The 17,507-nt window shown below is 37.4% G+C and overlaps 2 protein-coding genes across 3 annotated transcripts in view; both read left to right on the top strand.

Annotated features, from left to right (window-relative positions):
• HIF1A (hypoxia inducible factor 1 subunit alpha) overlaps positions 1 to 9,092 on the top strand; it is a 41,926-nt gene extending 32,834 nt beyond the window's left edge. For both annotated transcript variants that reach the window (XM_082450375.1, XM_082450376.1), the window contains 7 exons: positions 907 to 1,127; positions 1,746 to 2,032; positions 3,493 to 3,615; positions 3,732 to 4,156; positions 6,484 to 6,592; positions 7,153 to 7,279; positions 7,768 to 9,092. In XM_082450375.1, coding sequence (XP_082306501.1) covers positions 907 to 1,127; positions 1,746 to 2,032; positions 3,493 to 3,615; positions 3,732 to 4,156; positions 6,484 to 6,592; positions 7,153 to 7,279; positions 7,768 to 7,919 — 1,444 coding nt within the window. In that variant the 3' untranslated portion in view covers positions 7,920 to 9,092. The remainder of the gene's footprint in view (positions 1 to 906; positions 1,128 to 1,745; positions 2,033 to 3,492; positions 3,616 to 3,731; positions 4,157 to 6,483; positions 6,593 to 7,152; positions 7,280 to 7,767) is intronic.
• Positions 9,093 to 16,643: 7,551 nt separating this feature from the next.
• The window catches only part of SNAPC1 (small nuclear RNA activating complex polypeptide 1), a 31,160-nt gene continuing 30,296 nt past the window's right edge, over positions 16,644 to 17,507 (top strand). The window contains exon 1 of the mRNA XM_082450464.1: positions 16,644 to 16,747. The gene's annotated coding sequence lies outside the window, so the exon portion shown is untranslated. The remainder of the gene's footprint in view (positions 16,748 to 17,507) is intronic.

Raw genomic sequence — 17,507 nt, 5'->3', positions numbered from 1 at the left:
TGCCACTTCTGACACCATCCTTTAATGTTTTAAAATTAGGCAAAAGAGTTCTTTTGTGACCTTTCCATTATATAAGAATCACCCACTTGGAATGTCCTTCTTTTCCCCTATCCCAGTCTGCCTAACAAATCCTACTTGAGTCCAGGTTTCAGCTTACTGGCCTCTGTGACACAAACCTTCTCCATTTTAGCAACTATCACTTTGTATTTCAGTTGTTTGCACACATACTTTCACAATGGGTTTTAAACTTCCTGAGGGCAAGGGTTAGACATTTTAAACTTTGTATCCTCAGTTCATTTCACATAGTAAACGCTTAATGTTTGTTGATTAAAGGAGCAATAAAATTAAGCCAAACATGAAGATGGAGCTGTTGTTCATCATCTCTCTTCAACTCTATCCTGTAGGTGGTATCACCAAATCATTTTCTTACCACCAAGGAACAAACAGTGCCCCTCTTAGAAGGACCTTCGTCATTTATATATCTTTATATTCTAGGGCCATCCTTAGGTCATGTTTCATATATGAATGTCAAAGAGTTCTGTGCCAATATCCTTACATGTGGGCACAAAAGATCTGTTTATTGTCCTACATGTACTTGACTGTTACATTTCTTTGTCACCACCAGTCTTCTCAAAGGAATAGCTGAAGTTTCTGAATTGAAATTAGTCAAATACTTGAATTATCTTGTATTGTGAATTTTAATAGGTCTTTATTTCATATTGGTATTTTAAACCCTGAATATGACCAGGTAGGCATGAGAGATGTTTTAGGGCATCTTAAAATGTTCCTTTCCATAAAACAGAATTTTGAATTTTTTTGAGAGACAAGGCCATTTCAGAGTCCTTCTCCCCCCCCACATTGTGTCAAGTGCTCATTTAAGAATTACTAATCTCTCTTTTTTGACAGTGGTATTATTCAGCACGACTTGATTTTCTCCCTTCAACAAACAGAATGTGTCCTCAAACCAGTTGAATCTTCAGACATGAAAATGACTCAGCTATTCACCAAAGTTGAATCAGAAGATACAAGTAGTCTCTTTGATAAACTTAAGAAGGAACCTGATGCTTTAACTTTGCTGGCCCCAGCTGCTGGAGACACAATCATATCTTTAGATTTTGGCAGCAATGGTGGGTCTTTAGTTATTTTGTTAATTGCCTAAACTATGTTAATTGCCTAAACTTTAACATTTTTTGTTGGTAATCATTTGGACATTGTGGTCTTTGCCCCTGTAATTTCTCAGCATTCCTGCTTTTGCACATTGTTGGAAATTGTGCTTCAAAGTGTTTTTAAGGTATTTCTTCTTCCCACTTTTAATTGTTCACTTTTAATAAGCTCTGCTATTTCTACAACCTACTGTCATATTTTTTCACAAGTTAGCAGTTATACTGCAGTAGGCATAAGTTGCATTAAAGGATAAATAAGTAGTCATACCAGAATATCAAACATTGAAAAAGAAAACTAATTTCAAACTAGGTTAAATTTTAATGAATAAAAGGTATGAAAATGTTGGAATTGAAGGGGTTTTTATGCTATATAGATTATAGAAGTTGTCAGTAGTGGATTGGAAAGATAACTCAGACTTATGGTTATACCATAATATCTGCAGACTTTTCGGATTAAGTAAAATTTGGTAACATTTTTGTTACTTGAGTGAACTAGATAAACCTTTTGTAAAAGGGGGCATACATTTCTGTATATGTTGAAATCTAGATAGTCTTTAAATTGACTAATTTTTTCCCCTACAGACACAGAAACTGATGACCAACAACTTGAGGAAGTTCCATTGTATAATGATGTAATGCTCCCCTCATCCAATGAGAAATTACAGAATATAAATTTGGCAATGTCTCCATTACCTGCCTCTGAAACTCCAAAGCCACTTAGAAGTAGTGCTGACCCTGCACTCAATCAGGAAGTTGCATTAAAGTTAGAACCAAATCCAGAGTCACTGGAACTTTCTTTCACCATGCCCCAGATTCAAGATCAGCCAGCTAGTCCTTCTGATGGAAGCACCAGACAAAGTTCACCTGAGGTAGGTGTCATGATATAACAAGAAAAGGATAACTTACAGATTTTAATGTTTAGGGATATATATGTAAATTTGAACCACATGTCATAGTTTTGTTTCTATGAATTTTAGCACTTTTAAAATTACTGCAAAAGCTATGCCTGACTTAGACCTTAGTCCATGTTTTAGGCTCAGAGACAGTCAGGAACATGGGAATGAGCTGCCTTAACATAAGGCAAAAGGTAAAACATATGTTGCTCCTCTGTGTATTTATATCAGTAGGACAAAAAAAGTCTTGAACTTAGACATCCACAGAGAACAATACTGTGTGCCTATGATTGATCTAAGCCCATTCATATTACCCTTTGAGTTGGAGAATTATCCAGTGGCAAAGGGCTTATTATTAGCAAGGCTTAAAAGGGAAAGGACTCTAAGCTCTTTGCCCAATTTAGTACAATTTCCATCACTATTTTGACATTCTGGATGAGAGTAACATGAAAATACCAAGTCTTACCCAGAAAAAATACTTAGTAACTTTTTAATTCAAGTTCTGTCTTGATATTAGTTTTCCTATAAACAGAATAAAAATAGTCTTTAAGGGCTAGGCTGGGCCAAGACTGAAGGTATCATATAGGGCTCTATTTCTCAATGTAGAATGATTTGATTTCAGAGCTTCCTATGTCTAAAAACATGCTCATGAGTATGGCAGCTCAGATTTGAATATTACGACTTGATAAATGAGGCTCAAATAAGCCTAAAAAAGTGGTATATTATTTTACATTAAATATTTACTGACTCAACCTGGCAAGCTAAAAGTAGGAGATTTGACATCTCATAGGCTTCTAGAGAATATATCCTATTCTCTGGTTGCTCAGTTTGCCTAGCACAAAAATGTTCGAGTCATTTTGTTTTTAATCCATAAAAAGTAAATCTAACAAAAATGTTAAGATGAGGGAAGCAAAAGTTTATGCTTAGAATACATAGCTATAGTTTTTTGGTTAGAATTCTTGCTGAAAACTAAACTAGTACTGCATTCATTAAGGTGAATACAAGTAAAGAACTTAAGTCTCCAGCCCTATCCTCGCCTGCCCTCCAGAGTAGCTGTGAGATTTTTAGGTAGATCACCACAGCAGTATGGCCTCTCAGTACACAGCTAGATTCCAGTGAGTATATCATCTGGTTATTGGCCAGTTAGGTACCATATGGGAGTTGAATTATTAGGTTTTATTCTTTAGAATAAGCGGATAAATGCATCTTTTAATCTTATAAATGCTGTTATATTACATACAGTTAGAAATGGATGTATTGACAGAATTGTAAGTGTAAGCTCAAAAATCTCATTTCTCACTAGTTAGATAAAATTTGATAGAAGAGACAGACTTTGTTGTGTATTCTCTGAAGTTAGGTTTGCACATTCTAACAACTAGCAAAACATTTATGTAAGCTTCTTCAGGGAAAAGTAAATATATTAATTCTTTTTACAGCCTAACAGTCCCAGTGAATATTGTTTTGATGTGGATAGTGATATGGTCAATGAATTCAAGTTGGAATTGGTAGAGAAACTTTTTGCTGAAGACACGGAAGCAAAGAATCCATTTTCCACTCAGGTATATGAACTTGTTTATTATATATATTATTCAAAACTGGCTTTGGGTTTAACTTGTTTGTTTTTCTTTTATATGGTGTGGCCATTATAAAAACTCATGTATTTGTTGTTTTAAAGGACACTGATTTAGACTTGGAGATGTTAGCTCCTTATATCCCAATGGATGATGACTTCCAGTTACGTTCCTTCGACCAGTTGTCACCATTGGAAAGCAGTTCTACTACTCCTCAAAGTGTGAGCACAATTACAGTATTCCAGCCGACTCAAATGCAGGAACCTCCTATAACCACCAACACTACCACAGCCACCACTGATGAATTAAAAACAGTGACAAAAGATGGTATGGAAGACATTAAAATATTGATTGCATTTCCATCTCCTCCCCACGTACCTAAAGAAACTACTTGTGCCACAACATCACCATATAGTGACACTGGAAGTCGGACAGCCTCACCAAACAGAGCAGGAAAAGGAGTCATAGAACAGACAGAAAAATCTCATCCAAGAAGCCCTAATGTGTTATCTGTCGCTTTGAGTCAAAGGTATTTATATGTAACATTAAAGTTATAGTTTGTTATTTTTGAGGAAATATGTATGATGGTAAATTATTTCTAAATGTAGCAAAGCCTTCTGATATATATGCTTTAAGGAACATAAAATTGACGTACAAATTCTGAACTTAAAACAAGCACTCAAAAAACCATTTCTAAATTAGCTTGTGTATTACTTTATAGTTATATCACTTATCTAAATGTAGGAGTAGAAGGGTCTTCTAATACCTCTAAAAATAAAATCCAGCCAGTAAGTTCTGTAAATGTACAAAAATTGGCCCAGTTTCTTGTAATTGCTTAAATCAGACTCATTAACTATCCTTACTTGCCTCCATAGCTTGGAGCTCTTTTTAAGCTTACCTGAAAAAAAGCCTTTCCAACTTAAGGGTATTTCCAGTTCTCCAATCCAAATTGAACTTGATGGTCTTCAGTCCTCAGTATTCAATATAGATATTTATAAGCATTTAAAATAAATTTATGTATAGTTATAATTGCTTTTATTTTTCCTTTTTATTTATAGAACACTAGCTATATCATAGGTTAAATAGGTTTTTAAAAGCTATAACAGGAATCTAAGCATGTGTCATGGCATTGCTTCTATGGAGCTAGTTTGAGCAAACATATGGACACTATCCAAATTTTAAGTTATAATTTTTGTGTATAATTTGTAATAGGATTTGACACATTTAAAATTTGAGGCTGTAGTCAGAGGAGACAAGTCAGTGGAGCAGTGTGTGGAGGAGAGGAATGAGTCCTCTACAGTGCCTAGACTGAGTCAGATAGCAATAGCAATAGGAAAAAGCACTGCCATAGCCAGAGCTTATGGCTTTTTTCTCCTGCCCTGCATCACCGCTTTGACCTAGAATGCTAGGAGAGGCCTTTTCCCAGAGCTAGGAAAAGATCTTAGGGCTTTAGATTAACAAGTATTTAACATTACTGTTTTACTATTATCACCAACCGACTTTAGAGCTCCTCTGAGCAGTGACAGTGCCTCGGACATTTCTGTGTTACTAATGCTTAACTCAGTACCTAACATGTAGCACTTGCTTCAATAAATGGTTATTGGATGGAGAGAAGAATGAACATAGCAATAGAATTGGCAGTGATCTGTAATTTTCAGTTACAGCTACAGAGAACCATGGGATATTTGGTTTTCTGAATAACTATGTACTTGTCAAAACCAAAGTCCAACAAACATCTAGTCACTTTAGCAATTTTTTTTACATTAGTTCCAATATAGTATGCACTAAACACTTTATGAACTTAACCTTTCAGAACTATATGGAGGCTTTTTCTTTACTACCTCTCTAGGTAATTTGCAAAATCAAAATGCTACGGTAAACCAGACAATTTGCAGCTTTTAGAGCAAAGATTAAAAATAAACCATTACAATACTACTACTAAGATGATATTTACATGATAGACTGAGTTACGCTTAATAAAGATAACATTTATATAAAAATTTTAAAATCTGCCTGTCTATATATTGACGGTTTCATAGAATTTTTTAAAAATACAAAACAAGACTGCATGTAGGAGAGCCGTTAGAGTAGTACATCCCTTACCCATATGCCATTCTCAACTAGATGGGACAGCAAGGAGCTATTGTGATTATGTTGGGGGTGGGTGGGCGGTTCTTGAAAAGGCGAAACAGATATAACAAAATCGATGTACTTGACACATAAAACAGTTCTTCACTATTTAGTATTAATTTTAGATGCAGATAGTTCAAGTTTGATAACCAGATCAATACTGAGGGCAAAATGGCTTAGTGGGAGGATCACTGGGAAGGAGACTGGGTATCAGGAGACCTGCAGTGTACTTCCATATCTGCAACTAATTAGCAACAGAGCAAGTTACCTAACAGGCCTCAGGTTTCTCATTTATAGAATGTGTATTATATTACCTGTATTATCTTGGGGATTGGAGTGAAGCTACAGTGAACTAATGAACATGCAATGTTTTATAAACTGAAAGCGTAAAACAAATGTGAAATTAATCTTTTATTACAGTAGTCCCAAGAATATCTGTGTATTAGGTGGGATGAAAGGCCAATATTTAACTCTTTGACGTCAATTTAGTTCTGTTCAGTTCTATTTTCTAAATAGGGAAATGCATATTTTAGGAAATTTTGTTTTAAAAAATGAACTTCGGCTTTCAAGGTAATAAACTTTAGTAATCAGGACGGTTCTCTTATGTATAACATTATATTCCTTAATGTTGGAAAATAGGCATTATATATTTCATTTTTAAAAAGCTAACTGGATATTTTTTAAATAAATAAAACAACCATATTTTTATTAAAAAATATTTTTCAGAACTACTGTTCCTGAGGAAGAACTAAGTCCAAAGATACTAGCTTTGCAGAATGCTCAGAGAAAGCGGAAAATAGAACATGATGGTTCACTTTTTCAAGCAGTAGGAATTGTAAGTGTGACAGTATGTTTGCTTTTCTATTCTACTTAATATGCTATTTCTAAGTTAGATATATAGGTAACTCCTTGTATCTCCCAAATACTAATGTTACATTTTCAGAAGTTATACATTGTTTTTTTTCACTTGTACACACTCTTTCTTAAAAATACAAACATTTAATGAATCCAGTCTTGGTGTAAAAATTCCAAACACTAGAGATGTATTTTGAGTAAGTATAGTTCTCCCCTCATTCCACACCCAGTATCACCACCAAGTCTCTTTCTCTTCCCTTTAGGTTACTTTCCCTTCTTACCCACAGAACAGTCAGTGCTGGTATAATCCATACTGATATTTTCAGACCAAATTAACTGGAAAGCATTTACACACGTAGCTGTCATAATGAGCGGCAAATGAATTCACCATAGTAGTATGAAGAAAAAGAATTTAAAATAACTTAGGGCAGTATTTAAGAATCTTGCCCACATATTGTTAGCAAACTTACACTGATTTCAAAGTTTTTGACTTAAAAAAAATTCAACATAGTAAAATTGAAATAACTTTACTGTTTTTAGGGAACATTATTACAGCAACCAGATGATCGTGCAACTACTACATCACTTTCTTGGAAACGCGTAAAAGGATGCAAATCTAGTGAACAGAATGGAATGGAGCAAAAGACAATTATTTTAATACCCTCTGGTTAGTTTATTCTTTCTGCCCTTGAACATCACAAAGAGAATTAAAATATATGAAACTTTTATTTAGGAGCTGTACTCCAAGTGAGACTGATTTTCACTCCTTAGCAGGATTAAAAAGTAAGGTTGCATTTTATTTGATCAGTAATAGCTATTTCAAGATGGAACTATGAATTTTTAGTAATTATCTTTGATCTGTGTCTGTGTGCTATCAATATTGAATAGAAGCTGAAACTTGCACATTTTAATGCCTTTTTCTAAATTGGTTTATCACGCCTTTGTGCCTTCAAGGTATCCTTTAAACATTTGTGACATAGCACCAGTAACACTTTTTTGCACTTTCTTGTTTACACGATTGTGGTTTTGCCTAATAGACTAAAACCCTTCTAGCGCTTATTTGCCTTATTTTCCCCAATACCTAGTGCATAGTGGCTGTTTAATAATATTCACGGATTAGATGAATAAATACTTAAGTGTCTCTCTGTTTTTCAGATTTAGCGTGTAGACTGCTGGGGCAATCAATGGATGAGAGTGGATTACCACAGCTGACCAGTTATGATTGTGAAGTTAATGCTCCTGTACAAGGCAGCAGAAACCTACTGCAGGGTGAAGAATTACTCAGAGCTTTGGATCAAGTTAACTGAGCTTTTTCATAATCTCATTCCTTTTTTTGGACACTGGTGGCTCATTACCTAAAGCAGTCTATTTATATTTTCTATATCTAATTTTAGAAGCCTGGCTACAAATACTGCACAAACTTGGTTAGTTCAATTTTGATCCCCTTTCTACTTAATTTACATTAATGCTCTTTTTTAGTATGTTCCTTAATGCCAGATCACACACAGCACATTTTCACAGTTCTTTGGTATTTAAACCATTGCATTGCAGTAGCATCATTTTTAAAATGCACCTTTTTATTTATTTATTTTGGGCTAGGGAGTTTGTCCCTTATCGAATTATTTTTAATAAGATGCCAATGTAATTTTTTTTTAAGAAGGCAAGTAACCTTTCATCATGATGAGTTTGAAGAATTTTTACTCAGTTTTTTCACATTTTACATAAACAGTAATGATTTGCCAGCAGTACATGGTAGCCACAATTGCACAATATATTTTCTTAAAAAAATACCAGCAGTTACTCATGCAATATATTCTGCATTTATAAAACTAGTTTTTAAGAAGAAATTTTTTTTGGCCTATGAAATTATTAAACCTGGAACATGACATTGTTAATCATATAATAATGATTCTTAAATGCTTGTATGGTTTATTACTTAAATGGGTAAAGCCATTTACATGATATAGAAAGATATGCATATATCTGGAAGGTATGTGGCATTTATTTGGATAAAATTCTCAATTCAGAGAAATGATCTGATGTTTCTGTAGTCACTTTGCCAGCTCAAAAGAAAACAATGCCCTATCTGTAGTTGTGGAAGTTTATGCTAATATTGTGTAATTGATATTAAACCTAAATGTTCTGCCCACCCTGTTGGTATAAAGGTATTTTGAGCAGATTGTGAACAAGAAAAAAATCATGCTTTGTTAGCAAAATTGCCTAGTACGTTAATTTGCTCAAAATTTGATGTTTGGTTTTATGCACTTTGTCGCTATTAACATCATTCTGTTTTCATATAGATTTCAATAATTGAGTAATTTTAGAAAAGCATTATTTTAGAAATATATAGTTGTCACAGTAAACATCTTGTTTTTCTATGTGCATTGTACAAATTTTTCATTCCTTTTGCTCTTTGTGGTTGGATCTAACACTAACTGTATTGTTTTGTTACATCAAATAAACATCTTCTGTGGACCAGGCCCCCTTTGATCAGCTTTTATGTTAAAATAATATTTGCTTTAACACCTCCAACTCATAATATTGTTTACCAACAGTTTAAGTATTTTATGAATATTACATTACTCTTGTTTATTTCTACATTTATCTTATTGCCATCACCTTAAGTTATACTGTGTCCCTAAATGTAATGTTAAATAATAACAAACCATAACGTTCCACTGTAAAAAGTATGCTTTTAGAAAAGAAACTTGTCATTTATGAACCTTTAATTTATTAAAGTAAAAGAAAATTTTAATGTTCTAATATGAATGGGATGAATGAAGCAAATCCTGAACATTATAGTTACATAATGTTGTAAGGGCTAGAAAGTTCCTCTAAAGCAGCGGTCCCCAACCTTTTTGGCACCAGGGAACGGTTTCGTGGAAGACAGTTATTCCACGGATGGGGGGTGGGGGATGGTTTCGGATGATTCAAGCACATTACATTTATTGTGCCCTTTATTTCTATTATTATTAAATTTAATATATAATGAAATAATTATGCAACTCACCATAATGCTGACAGGAGGAGGAGCTCAGGCGGTAATGCGAGCGATGGGGAGCAGCTGTAAATACAGATGAAGCTTTGCTCGCTCACCTGCTGCTCACCTCCTGTTGTGGGCCCGGTTCCTAACAGGCCACGGACTGGTACCGGTTTGTGGCCCGGGGGTTGGGGACCCCTGCTGTAAAGATTTCCAATCTATTGTCCCTCACAGATGAAGAAATTTAGACCTCAAATAATAAAGGATTTGTCCAAGCCTTAAAGGTAATAAATGGCAGACCAAAGATTTAAACTTAGGTCTTCTGACTCTAATATGAAACTAAAAAAACGTTGCTTTGTTTTTGTCTTAATGATACTGTATATTTTAAATTTTTTAAATAGCTTTTATTTTTTTTCCTATATTTTTAAAATGAAATAGCATTATTTCTTTTATGATTGTAAAAGTAATACATTCCCACTTAAAATTTAAAAAATCAGACAGCACAAAAAGATATAATAAGAAAACAGTGAATCCCTGCTCCTAGAAGTAACAGCAAATTATTTTTATGGACAAATTACATAGGCAGTGCCAGAGCCTTAGGCCCTGTATCCTGAGGTTACAGGAACAAAATATCCTGGACAAAATTAAGCCACAGATCTTAGGAGGCTGTTTTTATCTTAGAATGAAGAAAATCTGATTACAATTACATGAAAATATGGGAACAAAAGTTTACAATATTAAGACTCAATCTAAGTTTTTAGGGGCATATGCATATTTCACTGCAAATACTATGATCCAAAGTGCTTCTGCATTTAATTACAGATAGTACTAGAGGTGGTATTTTAGAATAAAGTAGTTGCTTAATATTCCCGGGTTGAAATTTAAAATTCTGCTCATTTTGTTAGCAAATTAACTTAAGCTGAAATCTAGAAGTTTATCGTTTTCAAATATTAGTTAATGGTCAGATCTGTAATGACCGAGAGTAGGAAGATGACTTGTGGAGCAATGATTTAGATGAGAAAGCCACTTTAAAGGATGGTAAAGCTGGGAGAAAACAAGTATCCACCCCTTGGTCATTCAGAAAATAAGCCCCCTGGAGTGCTTGAAGCTGTTTTAAATAGCAGAACCAGCCCTTCCTCCCAGCATTGTGCCAGCCTCTTTGAGACCGTAACAAATGTCTTTATAATGCGTTTAGCCAAGTATAGCTCTACACCAGCAGCTACAGTCCTGTATTGTCTCCCTTCCTGATGAATGCCTATACTTCTTCCTCTGGTCGTGCTGTGAGTGAATGACCACAGTATTATTTTCACATCTGAAAAAAGTATGGCAAAGGAGTTTAGTGTATTTTGTTCATTTATTCTAAGCCTCACTATTAACTCTGGAACTGAAAAAGAGTTCCCCAGGGAGCCTACCTCTGCTAGGTACTTTTTTTAGATCAGGAGTTAAAATGAATCTAATGTCTTTAAGTGCTATATGCTTGACTTTGTGCTAAGCATTTTGCATGTTATCTCACAATCTTAAAAAAAAAAAAACACTATGAAATAGTACCTGTATCTCATTTTGTAGATGAGAAAACAATCTTGGAGAGATGGCCTATGATTCAGAGTGTCTGAGCTGGTGAGGTGCTAGCCAGTCCAGCAGAACCTTACCCCTTTTCCCATTAACTGTTTAAATGGCAAATAGAAAGCAACGGGGGTGTAGGGAACTGAGGGTGGGTGTCCCTTGACGGTAATGAAATCATAGAGGACACTGAGGGGATGTTGTATGAGAAGAATGGCAAGGCAAATGGAAATGAATAAAAGTGGTGTTCTGGTGCTATTTAGTGGGTTTTGAGTTTGAGCTAGAGATTTCGGTGTCTGGTTATGGAGACATTAACTCAGGTAAATGAGGTGGTATATGAAATGCACGTTGATAAACTATAAAAGGCCAGATGAATATATGGTATGGTTCTGTCAGCGCTGTTTAATAGCATGCTAGACACGTTTATTTTCTTTTAAGTTTGTATTAACCTCACAACTACCATTCTAAAGTTTGATTTCCCCCTACAACCTCTAAAATGCAAAAATGATAAAGTTACTGGCTTTGCAGAAACCTCAACATTCCAAAAGTTCAAATTTCCAATGTAGCAATGTCAAAAACAAGTTGCAAATAATACAAAATCTTTTTTTTTTTTTAAACGGTGTTTGGTTAAATAAAACCTTTGCAAACACGTTGCTATGTGGAATCAACAAAAATGTAAAAAAAATTTTACTGGGGTGTTTTTTAAGTCTGCCACTAACCACTTTGCTCATATTTCCTCCTTTTAAATAGCGCTGAGCCTGTTGTCCCAGATCATTTTACAGAGAATTAGTTCAATCTGTAGGATGTGAAATGAAATAGTCTCCCTGTAAGACAAAAACTACACCTTACCTCTACCCTCCTATGAACACCTTCCGGAGCTTTGTTGTGTTCACATCTTTCAGAGGTTTGGACATAATTTTTATTCTTACCTGTAGTGGACGGTATTATCCAAGACGCTGCTCAGACACCCGATCTCCTTGTACTATTTAATTTCTTTTATTCCCTTGTCTTGGCTCCATTCCGGCACGGAGAGGGAAGACAGGTGCCTGAGAGCGGCAGTGATCAGACCCTCAGCGGGGAGAACAGCAAGGATGCGGAAGGGACCGGCTCCACTTCTGTCCCTGGCGCCCTGGTGCCTACATGATGACGATGTGAAATGTGAGCCGCCCGGAGAAACCTCTCCAAAACCCGTCCGCCGCGCTGCAGGCCACGCCCCAGTACGTGCTGGGGCTCAGCACCGCAGCCCCGGCCCCGCCCGCGGCCCGGGACTGGGGCCCCGCGCGAGGCGGCAGGAGCGGCGCGTGTGGCTGCTGCGCCGGGCTCCCGCCTACGTGTGGGAGCGCATGTGGAGGTACCGCCCCGCCCGGCCTTAGGATGCGCGCGCGCGCGAGCGGACGGAAGGGCCGGCGGGGGCCCGTGGGCCCCGCGCTGCCCTTTGTCTTCTGTGAGTTGCTCGCTTCGGCTGCCAGCCCTTCCTGAAACTTGGCCGTTTTGGATGTTGGAGTTTGGGGGGCGGGGGGAGATTTGAGGGAAGGAGAAGTGAAGTGTTGCTGTAGGTAGAGCTGTCTTCCGAACTCCCAAGCAGATGCTTTGGAGTGTTAAGCTGTGCTCTGTAGAACAGAGAAATGCCGAGGGGTCGCCTAACAGATTGCGTAGCTATGCAACAGTTTAGAAAGATTAGTCCTATCTATTAATCTTATCAAAAACAGAGAAGTTGTATGTTCATTTCAACATATTACCCCTAAGGCACTCAAAGGCTTCGTTTATTTTAAATAAAGCACTTTGAGATATGCTTAAGTAATTAAATGGAAACTTTAGCTGCCCCGGGTGGGTTTTTATTGTTGTTGGTCTGTTTTGTTTTGTTTTGTTTTGCTTGTCGTTTTTTTTTAATTTATTGTGTGTCTGCACCCTGAGAATCCTTTGGGAGAAGATAATCTTTTTGGAAAGAAGGGAGGTGAGTTTGTGGAAAACAGAAAAGCTTGGGGCATTAAATTTAATCTCCTGTAATTCGGTTACGATTGCGCAGTTTGTTGTAAAGTACGGAGCCAGGTATTGTTTAGAATAAATAACCTCGCTTTTGTATATACACAGCTGACTACATTTTATATTTTATTTTAAATTGCTTTTTTCAGGAAAATTCATTGTTCATGTTTTCTCAAACAGAATTTCCTAAAAAGTAGGACATTAAAAATTTTCTTTTAATTTTAACATTTAAAACAAGTAGCCGAGGTGTTCTGAATATTTTTTTCCCGACAAAAACTGAACTGTAGCCTCAGTCACCGTGTTTGTGCTTAATTAGAGAGGTGTCATTTAGGGAGAATACTGCAACTCTTTTGATCTTATGGATGCTTAATAAATCATTGTAAACTGGTGACTCTTCACGGAGGAGAGCAGGCCGGGGGATTGGAGGAGTGGGGTTCTTTAATGTTTATCACAAAAGCATTTTTTAAAATTGAGAAACATCATATATAGCCTGACAAGTAGGCTAGGACGCTGTTAAGTCAAATATTTTTTAGAGATCTCTGAAATATTAAAACATTAAGAAACACTTTTATGTAGAGATCCTTTCCATATATTTCTGGATAATATTACTGACTCTTTAAAACGGCTTTTTTTTTTTTTAATTAATTAATTTATTTATTCATGGCTGTGTTGGTCCCCGTCTCTGTGCGAGGGCCCTCTCCAGTTGCGGCAAGCGGGAGCCACTCTTCATCGCGGTACACGGGCCTCTCACTATCGCGGCCTCTCTTGTTGCGGAGCACAGGCTCCAGACGCGCAGGCTCAGTAATTGTGGCTCACGGGCCCAGTTGCTCCGCGGCATGTGGGATCTTCCCAGACCAGGGCTCGAACCCGTGTGCCCTGCATTGGCAGGCAGACTCTCAACCACTGCGCCACCAGGGAAGCCCTAAAATAGCTTTTTTTTTTTTAATGGTTCCACACACAACTGCTTATGACATAACTCTAATAGGAGTACTGGACAAGCTTTGGGGTAAGCCATTATAAGCTGTTGCCTAATTCTCCAGCCTACTGGTAGAGTATTTAAAGCAAAAACCTAACTGAAGTAAGCTACTAACATCGCAAATTAGAGAGGAGCCAGCACAGCCTGGGTAGGTGCTTTTCCTCTTTGTAGGCAAATTCAACTGCAAGTATTTGCCATCCCTGTGAACTTCACCTTTACTCCTGCTTTCTTACTTCTCTTTCTTTTTTTCAACCTTCTGTGGTCATTTATGCATGTCTTATCTCCCCTACCAAACTCTTAGTTCCTTCAGAGCGAGGTTCCCATCTGATTCATCTTTGATTGTTCCTAAAACCTTGCACTCTGCTTGCACAAGGACAACTCACATGATTGAAGGTAGGAGAGGATCTTGTGTGACAGAGACCAGAGAAGAAATGATCAGAGGAATGGAATGGGGAAAACAGGACCATTTTCTAGCTCTTCCAATTAAATCCATTTATTCAAAGAACAATTACTGAGGGTTGACTGAGTCTAAGATGTTTGTGATGTTTTGAATGTTTGTGGTACCTCAGAATTCATATGTAGAAATCTTACCTCCAAGATGATGTAGTATTCGGAAGTGGGGACTTTGGGAGGTAATTAGGTCATGAGGGTGGAGCCTTCATGAATGGGATTTGTGCCCTTGTTGAAGAGGCTCCAGAGAGCTCCATTGCCCCTTTGGCCAAGTGAGTATACAATGAGAAGTTAGGAATCTGCAACCAGGAATAGGGCTCTCACCAGCTAGCACTAACCGTGATAGTATTCTGGTCTTGGACTTCCAGACTCTAGAACCATGAGGAATAAACTACCCAGTTTATGGTGTTTTGTTTTATCAGCTTGAACAGACTAAGACAGGGTTATTCTGAGACCTGTAGGTGAAAGAAATATTCTAGAATGTGGTGCCTGCTATCAATGGGTTAATTCCCATTCTACGGGGTTCTAACACGTTCAGCTATAATTGGGCAAACACAAGTGAAGTTTGTAGTGGTCATTAAAGATGTTGTAAGTCATCATTACCTTACCTAGAGTTATTACCAAGGTAATAACTCATTATCATCATCATTACCTAGAGTTATCTCTAGCTTGATAATCCATGTCCAGGCTAGACTGCTCCCCACAGGCATGTCAAGTTTGGCCTCTCAAAAACTAACTCCTCATATTACTCAGCCATAAAAAGAAACGAAATTGAGTTATTTGTAGTGAGGTGGATGGACCTAGAGTCTGTCATACAGAGTGAAGTAAGTCAGAAAGAGAAAAACAAATACGTATGCTAACACATATATATGGAATCTAAAAAAAAAAAAAAAAAAGGGTTCTGAAGAACATAGGGGCAGGACAGGAATAAAGACACAGACGTAGAGAATGGACTTGACATGGGGAGGGGGAAGGGTAAGCTGGGACAAAGTGAGAGAGTGGCATTGATATATATACACTACCAAATGTAAAAGAGATAGCTGGTGGGAAGCAGCCGCATAGCACAGGGAGATCAGCTCGGTGCTTTGTGACCACCTAGAGGGGAGGGATAGGGAGGGTGGGAAGGAGACGCAAGAGGGAGGAGATGTGCGGATGTATGTATATGTATAGCTGATTCACTTTGTTATAAAGCAGAAACTAACAGACAACTGTAAAGCAATTATACTCCAATAAAGATGTTAAAAAATAAATAAAATGATGAAAAAAAGTAAAATCCTAAAAAAAACAAAAACAAAAACTAAGTCTTCATATGCCCTCCAAATGGCTCTTCCTCCTGCATCACCTGCCCAGTGAATGGCACCACCCAGTCTCCAAAATCAGAGCCCTAGACAAAACTTGTCACTTTTACCCTTATCCACCACATCCAGTCTGATGCTGTCCTTTTCTTAAATGTTCATTATGGAAACTTTTGAACATGTACAAAAGTAAAGAGAATAGTATAATGATGTCAAAGTGCCTCTGCAGGGCTTCCCTGGTGGCACAGTGGTTGAGAGTCTGCCTGCCAATGCAGGGAACACGGGTTCGAGCCCTGGTCTGGGAAGATCCCACATGCCGCGGAGCAGCTGGGCCCGTGAGCCACAATTACTGAGCCTGCGCGTCTGGAGCCTGTGCTCCGCAACAAGAGAGGCCGCGATAGTGCGAGGCCCGCGCACCGCGATGAGGAGTGGCCCCCGCTTGCCACGACTAGAGAAAGCCCTCGCACAGAAACGAAGACCCAACACAGCCATAAATAAATAAATAAACAAATACTTAAAAAAAAAGTGTCTCTGCAGTTTGGGTTCTTGGGGAAGTAGACTCCAAGATGGAGATTGCAGGACATTTATCAGGGAGTGTTTTAAGGAAAAACACGTGGACAGGAAAAAAGAGAAGTGGGCAGAGGGAGAAACTGAGTTGAGATGCAGTCCCAACAGAGGCTTTCAGCAGCCACATGGGAGCTGTGGGATAGCCTTGAGAGGGGTACCAAGTTACAAAGAGGGCTGAGGCCCCTACAGTGATCAGTCATTGAATGTGGGCTGCCCTCAGAAGAAATGACCTTTGATGAGGGCGCTTTTCTTCCGCTGAGACAATCCCCAAGGAGGACTGACAGCTGAGGACCATCTGCTGCCGCACTCCCAGCAGCCAGAAGAGTAAGTCATTCCTGAGACATCTGGGTGCCTTATCCAGCATCAGCCACAGTACCAGCTTCAAAAATCTCAACTCGTGGCTTTTTTCATCAGTACCTTTACGCATCCCTCCCTTCCCCACCCATTATTTTGAAGCAAATTCTAGACATCATATAATTTCATTTGTAAATAATTCAGTATGTATCTCTAAAAATTATATTCTTTTTTTGACATACCCGCAACACTATTATTACACCTAAAACTTTAACAGTAATGCTTTAGTGTTATCAAATCGTCAAAGTCAGTGACACATAGTCTTTTTTTTTTTTTCTAGGTATTTAATTTACACCATTCTCTACATGTCCACTAATACAGCCTCATCCTTTCTTGCCTGGGTTTCCTATACCTCCCCTGTTATCTGCCCCATCCCTGCTGCACTGCACTGTTGCTAAACCAATCTTCCTAAAACAAAACTAGGGTTATGTTATTTCCATACTTAAAAATTGCGAATGTAAAATAGTAATTGTCCTTGAGGAGTGGAGTATCAGAAGACTTTTACTAATAATATATTTCTGTATCTTTATAATATTGTATAGGAAATATGATTACTTCTGTTAACAGAAAAAACATTTTTTAAAATATTCAGAGCTATTGATAGTCTTTAGCTGATAGTTCAAATGCTTTTTATATTTGTTGTTAAGTCCAAAACTGTGAGGATCTGATATATATATATATATATATATATATATATACACACACACACACACACACACACACACACAGA

The sequence above is a fragment of the Balaenoptera physalus genome (genome assembly GCF_965194825.1).
Source record: "Balaenoptera physalus genome assembly, chromosome: 2".
Classification (NCBI taxonomy): Eukaryota; Metazoa; Chordata; class Mammalia; order Artiodactyla; family Balaenopteridae; genus Balaenoptera; species Balaenoptera physalus.
This window is presented reverse-complemented; position numbering and strand designations above follow the sequence as displayed.